The following is an 18,106-nucleotide window of genomic DNA, read 5'->3' as shown; positions in this document are numbered from 1 at the left end:
ATATAATAATGCAATTAATTACCCTTAACTATATTTAAACTGCACTACAATAGTATTATATCTTGCCTGCTAGCACTACTTTAAGCATATCATTTATATATTAAATTTGAAGTATGGTGAAGTACACTATTTTATACATCAGGCATAAAAGAAAGAGGTAAGTCAGAGTTGGTGAGTAGTGAATAGTAGTCAGCTAACTGAGATCCGAGTTTATTGCATTTTATGGCTATATAAAAAGGTACACGTTTTTTTTTCAGCACATTCAGCCACAGACTCCCCCCTCCTCGGCACACCACAAATCACCTTTGCCAGTCCTTTGTGCCAGTCGCCAACCAGCTCCACAACCAAGCGTGACCCACATATGACTTTGACTACTGACTCCTACATGGTCGCTGGCGCACTTGCACACGAACATTCATTGTACATTTATTTATATTTATGGGGCCATTCAGTGTGCATTCACTGTACATTGATCTATTTTTATTGGGCCAGCAGCTCAGTATTTTATTTTATTTTATCTTTATTTTTTTATTTTTACTTATTTATCTTAATTTGGTTGACTCTTACTCTTCCCTGTACCTCTCCTGTGTTTCATTCTCAATGCTGTTGCTGCTATGACACCTGAATTTCCCTCCGGGGATCAATAAAGGTTTTATCTTATCTTTTTATTTTGCTTGAAGCAGTGACTCAATGACTCTTTACTGCAACAGTGACTCAGCAGCAACATCACCCTCTACTGTTACAAGTGCGGAAAGACATATCAAATCAATATAGGACACAACAGTGCCTAATTTTCACACACACAAAGCGTGATAATTACAGTACGCTGCTTGTGTGTGAATGTTTGTGTGTGCACGCGCACACACACGTATGCAGTGTAATTTCTGTGTTCCATGCAGCTACGGGATGAATATAGCACATTCTGATAAAAGAAAAGTTGTGACAAAATCATGCTTTAAAATACCTTTCTTATCCACATAAGAAATAATAGCGCTAATCAATTGACAGAATGGCTGGGAAAGGACAGCAGTTATGTGGATGTACTTGCGTTATACTCCTCTGGGTCAGGTCGGAAAATCCGTCTCAGGATTAAAGTATTTGTATCTGAAAAAGACATGGAAGCGGTTTTAGTTGATACACCTGATAAAATGCAATTCAGGCGGTGAAGATAGACACCAGGTTAGAAGCTTACGTCAGCTAGGTCCTTCCTTTATTTTGTCGCATCTTTAAAATACTGGCAATTTAACGAAATATGGGAATATGAACAGACGGTCGTTCGTTAACCTCATGAATTGGTTCTGACTGGGAAATAAAGGTGTTTCAACAGTACGCGAAGTAAGGTAACTACAAAAAACTGACGATATATCCGTGAGATCGGCAAGTAAATTTGAAATGCTCGTTGCTAAGTGTTAGCTAGCTTGCTAACTTAGCTAATGCTAGCGAGCTATAGCTAGTCATTTAGCAGGTCTGTTATCCTGGGTGTCAAATTCTGCAACAAAAAAAGTCCGGTGTTGGTGCAGATTTTTGTTTTAGCCTATCACTACCTACCACGCCTGATTCAGTGAATTATGATCTTCAATCAAGACATTAATTAGTCGAATCAGGTGTCCTGGTGCTAGGTTAAAACAAAAACCGGCACCTACACCGGCCCTTTTCGGGTACATAACGATAGGACACGATCGTTGTATGGTTAGCTAGGCTACGTTGCCCCTGTTTACTCTTTGCTCTGTGTGGTATCTAACGTTAGTGATGTTCTTATTTTAATTGAACAATGGCGTATAGGTAGTTAACTTTTCTTACCTACATACTATTTGGCGAGAACTGACTGTATATGGCGATAGTTAGCTTTATAGGATATGTTTGCAACTGAGCTAACTCCCGTTTCCTAACTCTCGTCAGGCGTCTGTTGCAGTTGAAGTGCTAGTGGGCATTATTACTAGCAGAGTGCTCTGCTAATTCAACGTCCTTGTTAATCTAGAAAATAGATTTATAATATATAAGTGTTCAGCATGTTATTGATAACTAGCGTTAACCATTTTAAAAGTTTACAGGTTATGTTCGTTTATGCTTTCATTTAGTAACTATCTATAATAAACTACGCCATGCCAAGTTTGTAGCTGAAGAAAATTGGCATGTCAAGATCAAAACATGCCGCTATCTTAATGCGTTTTTGGTTATAGCGAATTGTAAAATATATATATATATATATATATATATATATATATATATATATATATATATATATATATATATATATATATATATATATATATTTCTTAGATGCAATGATAAATCTCAATTTTTGTTTTGCAAATCTGTATTGTCAAAGACTCCAGTTCGCCAGCTAACAAGTATAAACATGATTTTATGCAGCTTATAAAAATGGTCTGCGTACTGTTAAAGTTGACCTGGGGAATAGTAGGTGCTGGTTTGACGTTTGGTAGGTTCATGGCAGAAAGATTTGCCTGGACTTGCCTAAATTTTCTGTTGCACAGGGAAAAAACCATGTGTCATAAGTACATTGTTTACTTTCAATGTTTGCTTAGGTAGACTACTCATGGGCCTGTGAGTAAAAGCTTATGACTACCACTTTTTATCATGTGGCACTCTAGTGTGTATCATTTTTACCATTAATCTTACTGGATAGACTACTTTGGAAAACTGTTTCTAAACAGGCAGTAGTATTTGTCAGCCCTAAAGCAAATGACCAATTGGTAACTGACTTGAGTAAAATGTATTTTGTGATAGTTTTTTTTGATGTAGTGCTCATAATGTATCTAGTGATGTAGAAGGGAAATGCAGGAAAGTCTGTTTGGCTAATGAGATGTTCATGGGTGTTCACTTAACTTTCTCCCTCTCACTGTGACCCATGTAAAACAGCAAATAAATATGGATGAGCCCAGCACTATAGAGGTGACGGTCAAGACTCTGGACTCTCAGAGCAGAAGTTATACAGTCAGAAGTGATGTAAGTGCTTCCCTTGTGTTTGATATGTATGGCCCTTGTGATTTTGTTGCATATGATAACCAGCACTGGTCAAGAGTGACTCGTTCTTTCTTTGCTGTGTGTAAACTGGGAACCTTCCTCTGCCTTCTTTCCATTTGTTTCTCCCAGCTGACAGTTAAACAGTTTAAGGAGCACATCTCAATTTCCGTGGGAATTCCTGTGGATAAACAGAGGCTGATTTACCAGGGCAGAGTACTCCAGGATGAGAAGACACTAACAGAATACAGTGAGTTGCATGGGCGTTACATTACGTGTGACAGTAATACATCTGCCTCACAGCTGCCCAACTTGAGCACTGACTGCAGCGTGTAGGCACTACACCATGTATAGCGTAAGGACAGTAGAACAACTGGTAAATGTCTCTTCACAATAAGTTATTACAGTAAAAACATAGCATTTCTGATCTGAGTACAGTAACGGAACACAAGTAATTACATTTGGCTTGAGCGCAGATGCTGCACAATTAGCATGTGCATGTTTTGCGCATTGTAGCAGAAGTATCATGCTAGTGAATAAGAATGGACTGAGATGATGTCCTCTTTTCTTTCCTTTATCCCCCCCTCCCCTCCGCTGTCAGATGTGGATGGGAAAGTCATACATCTGGTGGAGCGGGCGCCGCCCCAGACCACGCACACGGGAAGCGGAGTGGGGGGCGTGTCTGGGGGCGCAGGAGGTGCGGAGGGTGCCATGCCCTCCCACTCGTCTGCCTCCGGCTCCCAGGGAGCGGCTCACATGCCCACGCATGACCGCAATGGCAACAGCTACGTCATGCTGGGCACTTTCAACCTTCCCATGAACATCATGGACCCTCAGCAGATTCAGGTGCTGAAATACTGCATATATCTGTTTCTCTGTCTGTCTGTGTGAATGTGTGTCTATCTGCATGTGTATGAGTGTGTATCTGTTTCTTTGTCTGTCTGTGTGAATGTGTGTCTATCTGCATGTGTATGAGTGTGTATCTATTTCTTTGTCTTTCTGCGTGCATGCACAGCTACCTGCATGTGTATGAGTGTGCATCTGCTTCTTTCTACTCTTCATTCCTTGGACTATTCCAAGCCCCCTGGTGTAAAATACCAGCTATGTGGAAGTGGCTCATTCCAAAAGTCAATCTAACTTAAGGATGAAAAATGTAACGTAGCAATGTGAAATGTAACATAAATGTAACATGAAAAATGTAACATTTTTGATTAAATCCGTTTGGTGATAATCTGAGGGTGCATTCACTGTCTGACATACCACGCACTGTAATTCAGCCGTGCCTGCTATCCCTGAGCAATAGCTGTCAGTGATTAGTTAGTTGTTTGAGTTCGCTCTCGCCCCCTTCCCTCAGATGTCGGTGCAGCAGATGATGTCAGGCTTGGGGGAGAATACAAGGAGTGCCAGAGTCAGCACCAGCACCGGGGTAAGAGGGTCTTGCTGTTGCCTTCATTGCTTGGACTTTCACCTCAGAAATACATGCCAGTAATGGATCATTTCACTGTCCGTTTCAGAGCAATGGCTCTGTGGATGTGCACATCGACATGGACCAATCGGTGCAGAGCGAGCCCCGGCTGAGACTGATACTGGCTGAGAACTTGTTGAGGGACACAGACGCAGTCATCCGTAGACTGGAGGTACACCTCAGCTGCAGTGCTCAAAAGCAGGGTTCCCTCACTATCATAACCAATGTTGAAAACTGCATTGATCTTTGACATTGCTCCTTAATCTAGAAAATTCTCAGAAGTTTTTTTTTTGTGGCAAGAATCCACCTTGCAAGCCTTGAATTATAATTTTGTTTCACTTATTCTTTTTAGCAAGTAATACATTTAATCAGTTTTACATATTTTGGCTGTATTTTTGTTTGACCTATATTTCATGTTTGACCTGAGTAGATGTATTGTACATGTTAGGCCTGTACACTGTACAAACTACCTGTCAGAGTTATGAGCTCCTCAGCAGTCTGCAGACCGACTTCATTGGCTGGACAGTGGCAGGAAGCATTGCTGAAATATCTGAATTTGTGAAAAAATGGATGAACATAATGGAAAGAAATGGACAAAGATAGTTACAGGATCAGCAATTTTGTTTTGGTTGTCGTCTTCCCCTCTTCCCTGTAGAGGACACTGTCACATGTAAACAGTTTGGTGAAACACAAAGAACACATGGCAAACAAAGGGGGTCACACTCAAGCAATGCATTTCATCTTTTCAGTTTAATCTGTATAAATTCTTCAAAGCTCCTATATCACTATCCCTTCTACTGGTTTCAGGGTCAGTCTAGTGGTTCATCACAACAGGAGTCTGCTGCCCCACCCTCCTCCTCCTCATCCACTCCTTCACCCTCAGCTCAGCCTATGGACACCTCCCCACCTGCACCTCCACCTCCTCCGCCTTCCTCCTCCTCCTCTTCCACCCAAACCGAGGGCCCCCCCCTCTCTGGACCCAAGTAAGACTGATTTGCTTTCCTTCTTCCTGTTAGGTTTTCTGTATCTGCACTATAGCTGCTGTTTATATAGACTCGATCCCAGATTAATTCTGTTTATATACAGAATTTGTATAGAATTTTGTTTATAAAACACTGTTAACTGTCCTGAATTTGTGTAGTTCTACTGTAACTATATGGTATGGCTTAGAATTCTTTAAAAAAATCACAGTGTCCTCAATATTTTGGGAGAAAAATGTATTTTTCATAAAAATATTGCAGATAGTTAAGGACCGAGTGCACTGTGTACGTACCGGCTGACGTGGCCCACTGTAAGGGCAGCAGTAGCGTGTCTCTCCGTACCACCCTCTGTCCCACAGTCACCCCTGCCCAGCAGACCTTGTGGAGGTCCTGTCAGAGCTGAGGAGGGTGGAGGAGAGACTGCAGCCTTTCGTGCAGAGAACACACTCCATTCTGGGCTCCGCCACCAGTGCAGACTACAACAACAACGTAAGAGCCGCATTGGCTGTGCCCCTCCACATACGAGGCGTAATGTACATTTTGCGCCCAGCATGTTAAATGCATTGGCTGGTTTGCTGCGGACGGTGCTCACTGGCATTGAGATGACATTGTAAGAGCTCTGTTGGTTGAGCCCTGACGATGAACTTGTCTTCCAGACGCAGGAGAGAGAGGAGGACCAGCGCATTTTGAATCTGGTGGGGGAAGCCCTCCGTCCCCTGGGCAATGCGCTAGTCGCTCTGAGTGATCTGCGCTGCAACCTGCTGGCCCCCCCTCCCCGTCACCTCCACGTGATCCGGCCCATGTCCCACTACACCTCCCCCCTCATGATGCCAGGTGGACTGCACCACATCCCTATACCGGTGGGTTGTTGTGACAGTGTGAGCGTTCACCTGTCTGTAGTGGCATTGCAGTGGTGTTTAAACCTGGCGTTCCACGTTTGTGTGAAATGCAAGGCCTTAAGTGGCACTCCATATTTTTCACTGTGAACTCAATACAGAACTGCTGTTGTCGGTGCAGTATTGATGTGAAACTCACCAGCAGATAAACCTGGGATCCACTGTGACCATGACTACCAATGGCAGACAGGCAGCTCAGGACCAGTCCCAACCTGCACAATCAGCTGACCAATCGGAGCAACAAGGACAGGAACAGGTCCCGCCTCCACAACCTGCCTCAGCCAATCAGCAGCCTGGACAGGGACATGCAGGGCCGCGCATGATCAGAATCAGCCACCAGACCATGGAGCCGGTGGTGATGATGCAGATGAACCTGGATGGTGGGTCTCACTTCTCAGTCTCACTTTGTTTTGTGAACCAGTCAGTTCTTAAAATGATTCATTAGGCATTTTCTATGGAAACCCCACCCACTGCATGTAAACAAGCATAGACATTGTGTTTATGGTCAGACTAGAAAAGGAATTCCATGTTGATGAGATGGTGGCTTGATAGAAACATTGCTAAAAATGTGAAGTGCATGACTATATTGGTAGGGGTTTTGAGGGATAAGTTGGGAAAAATTATTTGAAAGGCTTTTTTTGTGTTTGTGTTCCTAATTATTTAACTGATTGTAGGAGTCTAATGACAGTAACTGAATGTCTCCTTTTGGTAATGATACCAGTGATGTTGGTAATGATGTTTTGCTTTTGTGTGTGCAGACTCCGGTAGTGGATCTCCGACATCAGGACAGCAAACTACAGCAGCTGCTGGACAGACTGGTAAGAAATGATGATGCTTGCGTACTTGCTGTCATTAGCGGCAAATTATTACATACATTACGTTTATTTGTGGCTGTTGTCCTTTAGCTGAGGCAGGAGTTCTCTGCAGTCGTCTGTCCGCTGGTCTGCGGAGTATTCTTTGCTTTCCCTGGCTCAGGTAGAGTACGGACAAGCAGAGCTCCCTCTCACAGGCTCGTGTTGTGTGCTGTCCCTCTGTAGGCCCCGCTCCTCCTGTTCACATCCCAGGCCTGCCCCCGGAGTTCATGCAGGCCATCGTGCAACAGATCACACAGCAGGCCGTTGCCATGGCAACAGCCGCCTCTGCCGGGCAACAGGGCCAGCAGGCTGCTACCGACCGTGGCGCAACCGCCAACTCTGCCGCAACTACCACCACCACCCCCACCCCTACGGCCACCCCTACTGTGCCTCCCCACCCTCCCCAGGCCAGGGTGGTCATCACCCGGCCCTCCTTCGCACCCCGGGTCCCCCAACCCAATCTGGGGACCAGAGGGGCCACAATTAATCTGAGGGCAACTGTTCCCCCTTCTGCAGGGCCGCAGCCGGCACAGGTACAGAACTCTCTCCTTTCTGCATATTTCTCAGCATGGCGGTTAGCGTGTGTTCTGCTCGTCTCTGCATTGCTTTGCTTCTTTGAAATGGTGGTTGTGTAATACTGGTTGTTTTGCGCTTGTTTATTGGTCTTTGCTTACTTTTTGCCATGTCTATGGCTCTGTGCGGGTGCTCTATGGTCTCTGCACCCTGCATAGTTCTGCACTCCTGTCCGGATAGGTGTCGCCTGTAGCTGTGTGTGTGGATGTCTCTGCTTGGCCACTGAGCCTAACCCCCTCCTAACTCTCTCGCTCAGATGATCAACGCTCTTGTGGGACAGCTATTGATGCCAGTCCATATGGGTAAGGCCCGTCTCTCCACCCTCATGGTCATTTCCCCTAGTTTGTATTCTCTCATTATTAGTCCTTTTAAAATATCACGGGGCCTTCTTGTTTGCACAGTGGTGCTCATTTTTAGGCCCTCATTATCTGCCAGTGGCAGCTGAGTCTGCTGGTACTAGTTTGGTCTTGGCTCCACATTAAAATAGTAATTTGGATAGTAAATCAACTCCTCTACTGTTCTGGTTTTACCGGTTGCTCAATGAAACATAAACATAAAAATCAGCAGGACTTTATTGAACTGGAAATCCCCACCCCCTCTCCTATGAAATGCTTCAGTACCTAAATATTGAACTGAAATGTAATTACTTAAACGTGTAGTTCACCTTCTGGAGTTATTTCAGTTTTAGTGTATGTTTTTTTTTATTAGCAGGAGTTTTTTGTGTACAATGAAGGATATTTTAGATATTTACAAAAGTTTCTCACTGCCTGCTGGCTTCCCAGTGGCTGATATTGGGGCATCGATGGGTTAGTGGTTTAAAGCAACACACTCCAAAGCAGCTTGTACAGTGATAATATGCCTGCACATATTATACGTGTGTATTTTACCTCATTTAATAAAAAATGAACAACAACATTTAATGTCACTTTTGGTTAGAGAGATTTCCTCTGAGGCTGAAGGAAAGAAGTATCAATGCTTCCTGCATCTGCTGGACTACATGTGAGAAGAGCCTCAAAGCAGCAAGGGGGGAATGACTAAAACACCTACATGTCACTTTCACTGACTACCTTAAGACAATCCAATATGAGGCGAATTACCCTCAGTCGGCATGTCCACACTCCAGTTCGCCTTCCCTGACCTCTCAGTCTCCGTCTCTTGCAACGCCTTGCATAAATTCAAACGTGAAAAAATGCCGTCTGGAAACGTAGCTGAAACTCTTCTTTTTCAGTCAGTTTCAATCTAACATTCGGCCTGGAAGACCAGGCTGTGTGGTGGCTAGCCCCTGGCTAAAATGGAAATAATGTCTGTAACTCCAGAAAGTGAACTGCTTATTGCAACATTTTTGTATGATGTCAGTTTGAAATGAGATGTGGGATTTGAACCCAGCTATTCCATCTGAAAGCAGTGATTGCTAGTGATTGCATCTTCTTGCTTGTTGTGAAGTGGGTCAGGCTTTGTGTAGGCTTTTCCTTTTCAACCACTTCACTCTCAGGTGGTGATTTCACTGGGTGGGAAGTCAGACTGGTAAGCTTCAAATGATTGAAAAAGGATAAAATGATTCGGGTGTAGAATTTAGTCATGTTCTCAGCAGGAGTGAAAAGCATTTTTTTTGTGGAAGATGTTCCTCTGATCGGCTCATTTTTCTCTCCAGCGGACCACACCTCCACTCCCTCTTCGACCCATTCCTTCTCTTTTTCCTCTTCACCCTCTTCCTCCTCGTCCTCTACCTCCACCACGTCCACCTCTCAACCGACCTCATCGGCCAACACCTCTGGCCAAACGTCGACCGGCACCACCAGCACGGCCTCCATGGGCGGGACAGGGGAGGCCGGCCTGGCTCAGCTCCTGGGTTCTCTGCTGGCTGGCGGGGCAGGAGGCCCGGTAGCAGGCTCAGGAGTCCCCACCTCCATTACTGTGACCATGCCTGGTGTGCCTGTCTTCATTCAGGGCGTGACAGACTTCATCCAGGTCAATGCTGGCTCATTTCTGTACATGGGCTATACATGTAACTGGCCCTAGTAGTATTAGTAGTAGTAGTAGTAGTAGTAGTTGTACTAATTGTAGTAGTAGTAGTAGTAGTGCTAGTAGTAGTACAAGTAGTAATGATAATAAAATGTATTGATTGGCAGTTTGTGGGGCTTGAAAAGTGACCAATTCATTGTGTTTGTTAACATTGTTGCCATTTCCTTTGATCTTGAAGGCGACCCAGCCGGCCTTCTCACCATCTCCCACTGGACAACAGCCCCCCTCAGCCTCCACTACCCCCACCCCTCCTCCTACTACCACACCCACTCCTACCCCCACCTCCACCCCCAACTCTGTGTCCGGTGCAGGCATAGGGGGCCCGGGGGGCCCTGGAGAGTCCCTCAGCCCGGAGCTCTTCACTGGCATCGTCCAGGGGGTGCTGTCCACCATGATGGGCTCGCTGGGGGGCCCCCAAAATAACGCTGAGAGCATCGCCCAGTTTATCCAGAGGCTGTCCCAGACAAGTAACATATTCACACCTGGCACTGGTGACGCCATAGGTAATCATTCTGTCTCTCACAGTGTGTCTGCATTCCTGTAGTTCACAGTGTGATGTGCGAGTGGCTGCCGCTTCCTTTTCCCTTATGATTTTTTGGTATTTATTGTTTTGCCAGTTTGTAAATGAGGCGTTCTGCGATTGTAACGTATACCCATATAATAACATGTCAGTCTTGGTATCATCATCTTTCAGAAGACATGCCTATTTTATTTGGCCATGCCAGGGCTGATGAAGGCTATTGGGAATTGCTAACAAATGAATGATTTTCTTTACATTTCCTCCTTGAGTAAATGTTGCAGTAAGTAGGTTGTGAGACCTGAGGTGGATAATTGAATGGTTGTTAATGGTGGCTCACGGTCGGATGTGGTGTGTGCAGGGTTCTTCGGTGACCTGCTCGCCCTGGTGTGCCAGAGCTTCTCCATGCTGGACCTGGTGCTGCTGCTTCACGGCCAGCACCAGCCCCTGAGCCGCATTCAGCCCCAGCTGACCCAGTTCTTCACTGAGCACTATCTACACGGGAGGGAGGCCACCGAGGCCAACATCGCTGTGAGTCTCTGCTCTTTCTGCACTCACCCTCTACTTACTCCAGCATCTCTACGTGCTGTCCTCTTCTTCTCTGTTCACCCTCTACTTACTCCAGCATCTCTACGTGCTGTCCTCTTCTTCTCTGTTCACCCTCTACTTACTCCAGCATCTCTACGTGCTGTCCTCTTCTTCTCTGTTCACCCTCTACTTACTCCAGCATCTCTACGTGCTGTCCTCTTCTTCTCTGTTCACCCTCTACTTACTCCAGCATCTCTACGTGCTGTCCTCTTCATCCTCTCTTTTCACCCTCTACTTACTCCAGCATCTGTAAGTGCTGTCCTCTTCTGCCTCTACTTACTCCAGCATCTCTACGTGCTGTCCTCTTCTTCTCTGTTCACCCTCTACTTACTCCAGCATCTCTACGTGCTGTCCTCTTCTTCTCTGTTCACCCTCTACTTACTCCAGCATCTCTACGTGCTGTCCTCTTCTTCTCTGTTCACCCTCTACTTACTCCAGCATCTCTAAGTACTGTCCTCTTCTTCTTCTTTTCACCCTCTACTTACTATGGCATCTCTTAGTGCTGTCCTCTTCTCCTGCTCTGTTCACTCTCTACTTGCTCCAGCATCTCTAAGTCCTGTCCTCTTCTCCCTCACAGTTCACCCTCTGCTTAGTCCAGCATCTCTGAGAACCTGTACTCACTGTACTCACCCCAGTATCATGATGTGCTTCAGTACTGTGCTAAATGCATACCTTTGTATACAGTTCTAGCTTTAAAGGGAACCCCGCCTGTATTGTATCCGCATGTATTATCATTAGGGACTATGCATTTAAAGGAGGCGTTATCACCAATTTAAGATTCAAGGATGCGGATCAATAATTAGGCTATGTTACGCCGTTTAAATTAATTACGGTCATGTATACGTTTCAGTTTCACCAAAAGCGATAGTTTGATCCGTATGGTCAAGTGATTTTGAACAGCTGCTGCTAGAAAGCGGAGCTCTAGCTCTGAAACTTTTCCGTCTTAGCGTAGGCGAGCAGTTGCTCCACAGACACCATCTCTTATACACTACTCTCGTCTCCTCTGGCCCCCAGTCTTCATAGTTTTTATTTATTTGATGAGGCTGTCCTCGGTGCTTTTCTGCTGAGTAGTGTCCCGCTCTGGCTCTTATCGAAAAGACATTTTCAGTGCCGCTCAATGGACAAGAGCCATAGACATATATACAGGAGACCCGTGCAACCATTTGACGTCACTACCCAGAGTGCATTGTGACGGTAATAACAATGGCGACCTACGAGTCGATTTTTTACTTTATTTTATTTTAAATAACTTTTAAACGGTTTTTATGACACGTTTATATAATTGAAGGCATTTAGACCATTTTAAGGCCTAAATGTCTTAACAGACGGGGTTCCCTTTAAGCTCTGTGCTAAGCGGTTTTTAACCAATATTTCAGAGTATTTTATGATGGCTTGCCCTTGATGTTTAATGGAGGAAGTTTAGTGGTGCTTCTACATTAACCGTAATGCCGGTTGAGGAATAAATATTTAAAGATTTGTTAGATTTAGGTCTCTATGGGAAAACCAGAATGATTTGCATGTTTTCTTTTCACACATCTGTGCCCCAATTCACATTTTCCCTCCTCAGGCAGGAGCTGAAGAGCTGATTAACGGGCTGGAGGAATACATCACGGACAGCTTCGTAAGTATGCTGCTTCTGACTGTCTGTCTGCTTCTGCCTTTTTTATTTTTAAAAGATTTAAGGGAAATTTTGTGAGATTAAAAGATCATTCCAACGTCTCAGTTTTGCGTTTCCCTTTTCAACGTTCAGTTATCTCCAACATTATTTTGTTCATTTATTTTGAACTCAGGTGTGTATACGTTATGTATTAACCTCCTTGTCTCTGTTCTTTGTTCTCAGTCCACTGTTACAGTCTTGGAAGGTGTAGATGTCACACAGACTAACATGTCCTTCTTCAGACAGCAGTTTACACGCATTGCAACACACATTCTGCTCTGCACAGGTAATCACATCTGAGATTTTAGAATTAAGAATATTAAGAGATGTTGAGTTTACATACATTTACATATGTAGGGAAATGAGTTTGGACAGTATTCTTTTTTTTAAGCTCTACTAAATTCATAGGAAATGATATACAGCAAATATTTGATTCAATAATTTTGAATTAAAACTTGTGTTTTTTCCCCTATTAGGGTGGTTAGAATATATGGATAAAGGACTGACGTTGCTGAAGGATCATGACTGTAGCTTTTCCTCGTAATACTTATGATGTTATATTTCCAATGAGCTGCATGTTTTTGTTTTTTGTGTCCCTACAGACCACACCTTTGGCCCTCGTTTGCTGCATATGTGCAATCAGGCTCTGTTTGAATGCCTTGCCCTCAACCTCTACTGCCTGGGAGGGGAGCAGACTGCCCTCACGGCCGTCATAAACCATCGCATTGTGAGCCTCGCGCCGCTCTCCCCTCCCCCTCCTCCCCCTCCATTCAGCCTCCTTCTGGAGGAGTCCCTGCTGAACAGGCCCTCCTCCTCCTCCATTCAGCCTCCTTATGCAGGAGTCCCTGCTGAACAGACCCTCCTCCTCCATTCAGCCTCCTTATGCAGGAGTCCCTGCTGAACAGACCCTCCTCCTCCATTCAGCCTCCTTATGGAGGAGTCCCTGCTGAACAGACCCTCTTCCTCCTCCATTCAGCCTCCTTCTGGAGGAGTCCCTGCTGAACAGGCCGCCCTCCTCCTCCATTCAGCCTCCTTATGCCAGAGTCCCTGCTGAACAGACCCTCCTCCTCCATTCAGCCTCCTTATGGAGGAATCCGTGCGGAACAGGCCCTCCTCCTCCTCCATTCAGCCTCCTTCTGGAGGAGTCCCTGCTGAACAGGCCCTCCTCCTCCTCCATTCAGCCTCCTTATGGAGGAATCCGTGCGGAACAGGCCCTCCTCCTCCATTCAGCCTCCTTATGCAGGAGTCCCTGCTGAACAGACCCTCCTCCTCCATTCAGCCTCCTTATGCAGGAGTCCCTGCTGAACAGACCCTCCTCCTCCATTCAGCCTCCTTATGGAGGAGTCCGTGCGGAACAGACTGGGAAAAGCATGGGAAAGCCTTATTTCAGCTTATCACAGTCCAACACCTGATCTCATTAGGTTTATCCCTCTTTGTGCTGAAGCTACAGTAATTTGCCCTTTTCCCCAGTATAGCTTCGCTTTAGCAGTGGCACATGGTGGCTTGGATTGGATTTTATTTCTGGACTGAAATGCATACATTGCAAATTGCTATAGAAATTCATGCCGGAGGGTAGCACATAAGGGCATTGCTATTTACAAATGTGGTCCTCTATGGAAATGAATAAACAAATAAATTGTTAATGCCCTGCTCTAACCAGCTTCGTCAGACATTTTGGTTGACTTGATTTATAAATTAATTCTTTTTAGAAATTTTTTAAATGGTTAAGTGGCTGGCTAGCTGTATACCTGGATGTTTTAATCCGAGTTGTGATGTGCATCTGCAGTTAAATAAAACTTAAAGAGCCTTAAACATGTCTCTTCTGAAGCTCCCCCTCCTGTTGGGAAGCATAGTTTCCCTGTGGTTTTAGAACGGTCCTCTCCTCTCGTCTCTGTAGAGGAGGATGTCTGCGGAGGTGAACCCCAGCCTGGTGAACTGGCTGACCAGCATGATGTCAATGAGACTACAGGTCATACTCGAGCACATCCCGGTTACAGAAGACCAGGTCCTGCATTATGTGGTGCACACTCAGGTAACGTCACCTCATACGTCATTACTCTGCGGATAGGTCATGCATAGCTGCCAGGCTACCCGTTTCATTAGCTTCCTTTGAAATGGATTGCATTTACTTACTATTAAGAGGAATTGTAAACCTCTGGGACAAGTGGCGCCTGTTTCAGTTAGTGATTATGGGGACTTGTCTGGTTATGCATCGCAGGGAGAGGCCACAGACATGGAGGAGTCGGACTTGCAGTGCATTCCGGAGTTTGAGAGCCACAACGTGGAGGTAAGTGTGTGTCTCTCCTGATTAGTTTATTTAGTCAGATGCTGCTCGTTCTTTCTTAGAGCTCATTATAGTTTTCCTTCACCATGGTGTTATTTTAAAAAAACTTTCTGTTTTCAAACTCGGTCCTGTGGACCCAATGCGTGTGCTGGTTTTGTTACTGCGAGTCTCTTGATCTGTTAAAATTTGCTGAAGAAGTTTAAGTTCTAACATAATTTTGTACTTTCACGTATGCCACCATAATGCCAGTTTGGCACATTTCAATTTGTGCTGTTGCTGAACTCTTTATTTTTCCATTTCAGTGACAAGATGGCCATACTTTTGGCAATTAGGGACCCAATCATTTCGAATCTCACTATAATTGATTTATAAAGAAGTAACTTACACAGAAACTTATACAGCGCAATGCAAAACAGATGGTATGTGATGTGAATGATTAAAACTTCTGGGATGTGATTGTCTTTGCACACAAAGCTGTTTCTGACATAATGTGGCCTGAAGAGGGTAAATCATCCTTCAGTCGACACTAAGTATCTAATTAAGAACAGTGACCAGCTTGTTTCTGTTCAGAGGCTGTAATTATGGTAGTAACAAAGACCAGTATACACAGTCTGACTGAGGATTGAGTCCTCAGTAGTATGCTGAAGTGGTTGGTAAGTATCTGAGAATATTGAAACCGTGTTTGCTACATTCTATTTCCTCAGCTTCTATTGTGGGCTTTTACCCAGTGCTTGTGCATGAGACTCAGTACGCATTTCCTGCTCCTTCCTCACTGCTACCAGACGGACAGAACTCTCTCTCCTGCCCCTGCCACCACGGCTGAGGAGGCCATGGTGCCATCACGGGAAGTGGGGGCCGTGGGGTTGTCACCTCAAGACCCAGGAGCTGTGGGAGGGGCTTCACTACGGGAGACAAGAGAAGGTGGGGCCATGGCTGCAGCAGGCCGGAGGGAGGAGTCGGGGGGAGAGACGGAGCCCTGGGCCGCAGCTGTTCCTCCTGTAAGAGCGTGTGCTTTTCTCTCATCAGTCTCTCTCTCTCTCACACACTCTGTCTCTCTGTGTTGTGTTCAGTTGTTATAGTTATCATATTATCAGTTATCTCTCTCTGGATCAGGTTCTTTCTGTGCTGTACTGATACTGTAAGAGGAACCTTCTGTCCCACTGTCTCCCTCTCTCTGCATCAGTAGCAGGTATCTCTGGGCTGTAGAGATAGTGATCCTACAGCTCTCTCTCTCTCTCTCGTATCAGGAGTGGGTTCCCATTATCAGAAATGATCTGATTTCTCAGAGGAAGATTAAGGCTCAACCCCCTCTGTCTGATGCTTACTTGCATGGGATGCCAGCAAAACGCAGGAAGGTAAAAACACAGTCCTTTATTACCTGCCGGCTGTTCATTCATGAATTTGTCCTCTTTCACTCCCCCATATTGCCCCACTACAGTTAATACACTTGCTGTCACTTCCAGTGTAATGTGTATGCTTCTGTTCCCACTGTGTATTCCCTGGTCCATCCACCTTTTAGTTTGTCAGTCACCCTTTGCCCAGTTCTGGACCTCCAGGCTGAACTTAATTCATCTGTGAAGAAGTAGCATTTTGGTGCTGACCTGGACCTTGGTTTACAATTTACCCAGTCTCTTCCCAGCCTCTTACTAATTAAAAAGTAGATTTTTTTTGCCAGTACAAGTCTCATTGAAATAAAAATACTTTCCCTCTTAATAGTGTGTATTTTAGGTTCAAAAGACCCCTTAAGTAATGTTTTGTTGGTGCAAATTATCTGTTGTGTAATGTCCAAAATATTGGAAGCTTTATCTTGTGAAGCATTTTTTGAAATGTAGGTCATTTCTTTTCACCCCTTCCCGATTAAGACAACCAAGCGATGACCCAGAGATGCAATGCCTCTTGTGTGTATTTTGTACCCCTGAATTTTGTCTCAATGCAGTTTCAGTGTGTGCTGCTACACAGGGACTACATGAGCTTCTCTGTTTTCCTCAGACAGCACAAGGTGAAGGACCCCACCTCACTCTCTCAGAGGCTGTGAGTCGGGCAGCAAAGTCAGCTGGAGTCAGGCCTGTCACTGCCCCAGGAAGCCTGCAGGCGGAGCTAGAGAGCGATGAGCTGCAGGAGGCGTATGCAGACCAGGTAATCTTTGGCCTTTTATTTTATCCGAAACGTGTAATTTTTATTATTTATTGTGACGTCAACATGGATTTTATATATATATATATATATATAAAATCCATTATATGCTGACCTTTTGTGATCAGACTGTGAATGGTTGCTTTACAACGGAATAATAAATTGAGAAGAATCACAGAACGTATTTTATTAAACAGCTTTCCCGTATAACTATTCAGCTGTATATGGGTGCTAATGTCTGTCATTTTTTGTTCTGTTGTTACATTAATATTTTAATAGATTTGTTTCGTATGGAGTTTTGTAATGTGCTTGTTTTGAAAACGGAAGTCAACATTTTTTTGTAATCCCATGTATATAATTACTTAAATTTATATGAATAGTAATGACCTAATGTACATGAATATCCAATCCCCACCCATCCTCCCCCTCCTTTCTCAGGTGAGGAGTGATATTAAGAAGCGTGTGAGGGAGGATCCGGAATTTGACACTGAGCGATTCCCTAACACTCAGAGGGCCTTTTCCTTGGACTCAAACCAATGAGGAGCCCAGACCTACCCTCTTTATTTCTGACCCTCTAACCATCCAGATCCCATCTTACAACCACCACTGTTTCCGGCTGGGCTGTCACTGAGAAAACCAGCCATTTTTGTAAAAACGATCCATTGCTTAAAGGACAGCAAATAGACTTGCCCTGTATCAACTTGACACGTGAGAAATTTTACTCTCCATAGCTAAGGCTTGCCACTGGACTTAAGAACACACCAAAGACAGCCACTCATTTATAAATCCAAACCATCTTTGCTCCCACCAAACATTTCCTGAGAACTTTTCAGTTCATCTTTAAGACCACAGATGCACTGATCTTGAGTGGTCCAGGCAAGGCATCAAGGGCCATCATCCCTCTGGCTTTTGGCTAAATGACCTTTGACCTCTGTCCTTCCCATAAACCCTGTTACTGTGTGTAAGACATGCTTTATGGCTACCCCATCCTTTTGCCTTTGTAACATGCTGTATTATTTTGTCTTTTCTGATGGACATGAAACCGCAAACTACAAAAGAGTAAAGTGATTGTGATAAAAACACCCACTGCTGCGGGGATTTGGTATTTTAATGGTGTGACTCTGGCTGAATAAAATCTTCTCGCTGCATCTTAAA

At 44.6% G+C, this 18,106-nt stretch overlaps 2 protein-coding genes across 9 annotated transcripts in view; one reads left to right on the top strand and one right to left on the bottom strand.

Annotated features, from left to right (window-relative positions):
• Positions 1 to 1,166, bottom strand: part of LOC135262800 (uncharacterized) — an 18,519-nt gene extending 17,353 nt beyond the window's left edge. The window contains exon 1 of one of the 2 annotated variants that reach the window (XM_064350067.1): positions 1,049 to 1,166. The gene's annotated coding sequence lies outside the window, so the exon portion shown is untranslated. Of the gene's footprint in view, positions 1 to 1,044 lie in introns of both variants that reach the window. The other variant, XM_064350076.1, reaches the window with a different exon arrangement.
• On the top strand, positions 1,165 to 18,106 carry bag6 (BCL2 associated athanogene 6). 7 transcript variants are annotated; one of them, XM_064349964.1, is made up of 25 exons: positions 1,165 to 1,335; positions 2,881 to 2,967; positions 3,115 to 3,232; positions 3,584 to 3,828; positions 4,337 to 4,408; positions 4,497 to 4,619; positions 5,255 to 5,430; positions 5,787 to 5,916; positions 6,084 to 6,287; positions 6,466 to 6,703; positions 7,082 to 7,141; positions 7,361 to 7,710; positions 8,007 to 8,052; positions 9,402 to 9,718; positions 9,951 to 10,275; positions 10,651 to 10,820; positions 12,445 to 12,498; positions 12,718 to 12,820; positions 13,137 to 13,261; positions 14,432 to 14,566; positions 14,753 to 14,821; positions 15,601 to 15,816; positions 16,066 to 16,173; positions 16,808 to 16,954; positions 17,390 to 18,106. In XM_064349964.1, exons 2-25 carry the CDS (start codon positions 2,890 to 2,892, stop codon positions 17,489 to 17,491), a joined length of 3,711 nt encoding a protein of 1,236 aa, XP_064206034.1. In that variant the 5' UTR covers positions 1,165 to 1,335; positions 2,881 to 2,889; the 3' UTR covers positions 17,492 to 18,106. The 7 variants fall into 7 exon arrangements, with proteins under 7 accessions (XP_064206034.1, XP_064206063.1, XP_064206054.1 ...); XM_064349993.1 differs by having other exon boundaries at positions 1,165 to 1,340; positions 6,090 to 6,287; positions 6,469 to 6,703; XM_064349984.1 differs by having other exon boundaries at positions 1,165 to 1,340; positions 6,090 to 6,287.

Source organism: Anguilla rostrata, chromosome 1 (assembly GCF_018555375.3).
Source record: "Anguilla rostrata isolate EN2019 chromosome 1, ASM1855537v3, whole genome shotgun sequence".
NCBI lineage: Eukaryota > Metazoa > Chordata > Actinopteri > Anguilliformes > Anguillidae > Anguilla > Anguilla rostrata.
This window is presented reverse-complemented; position numbering and strand designations above follow the sequence as displayed.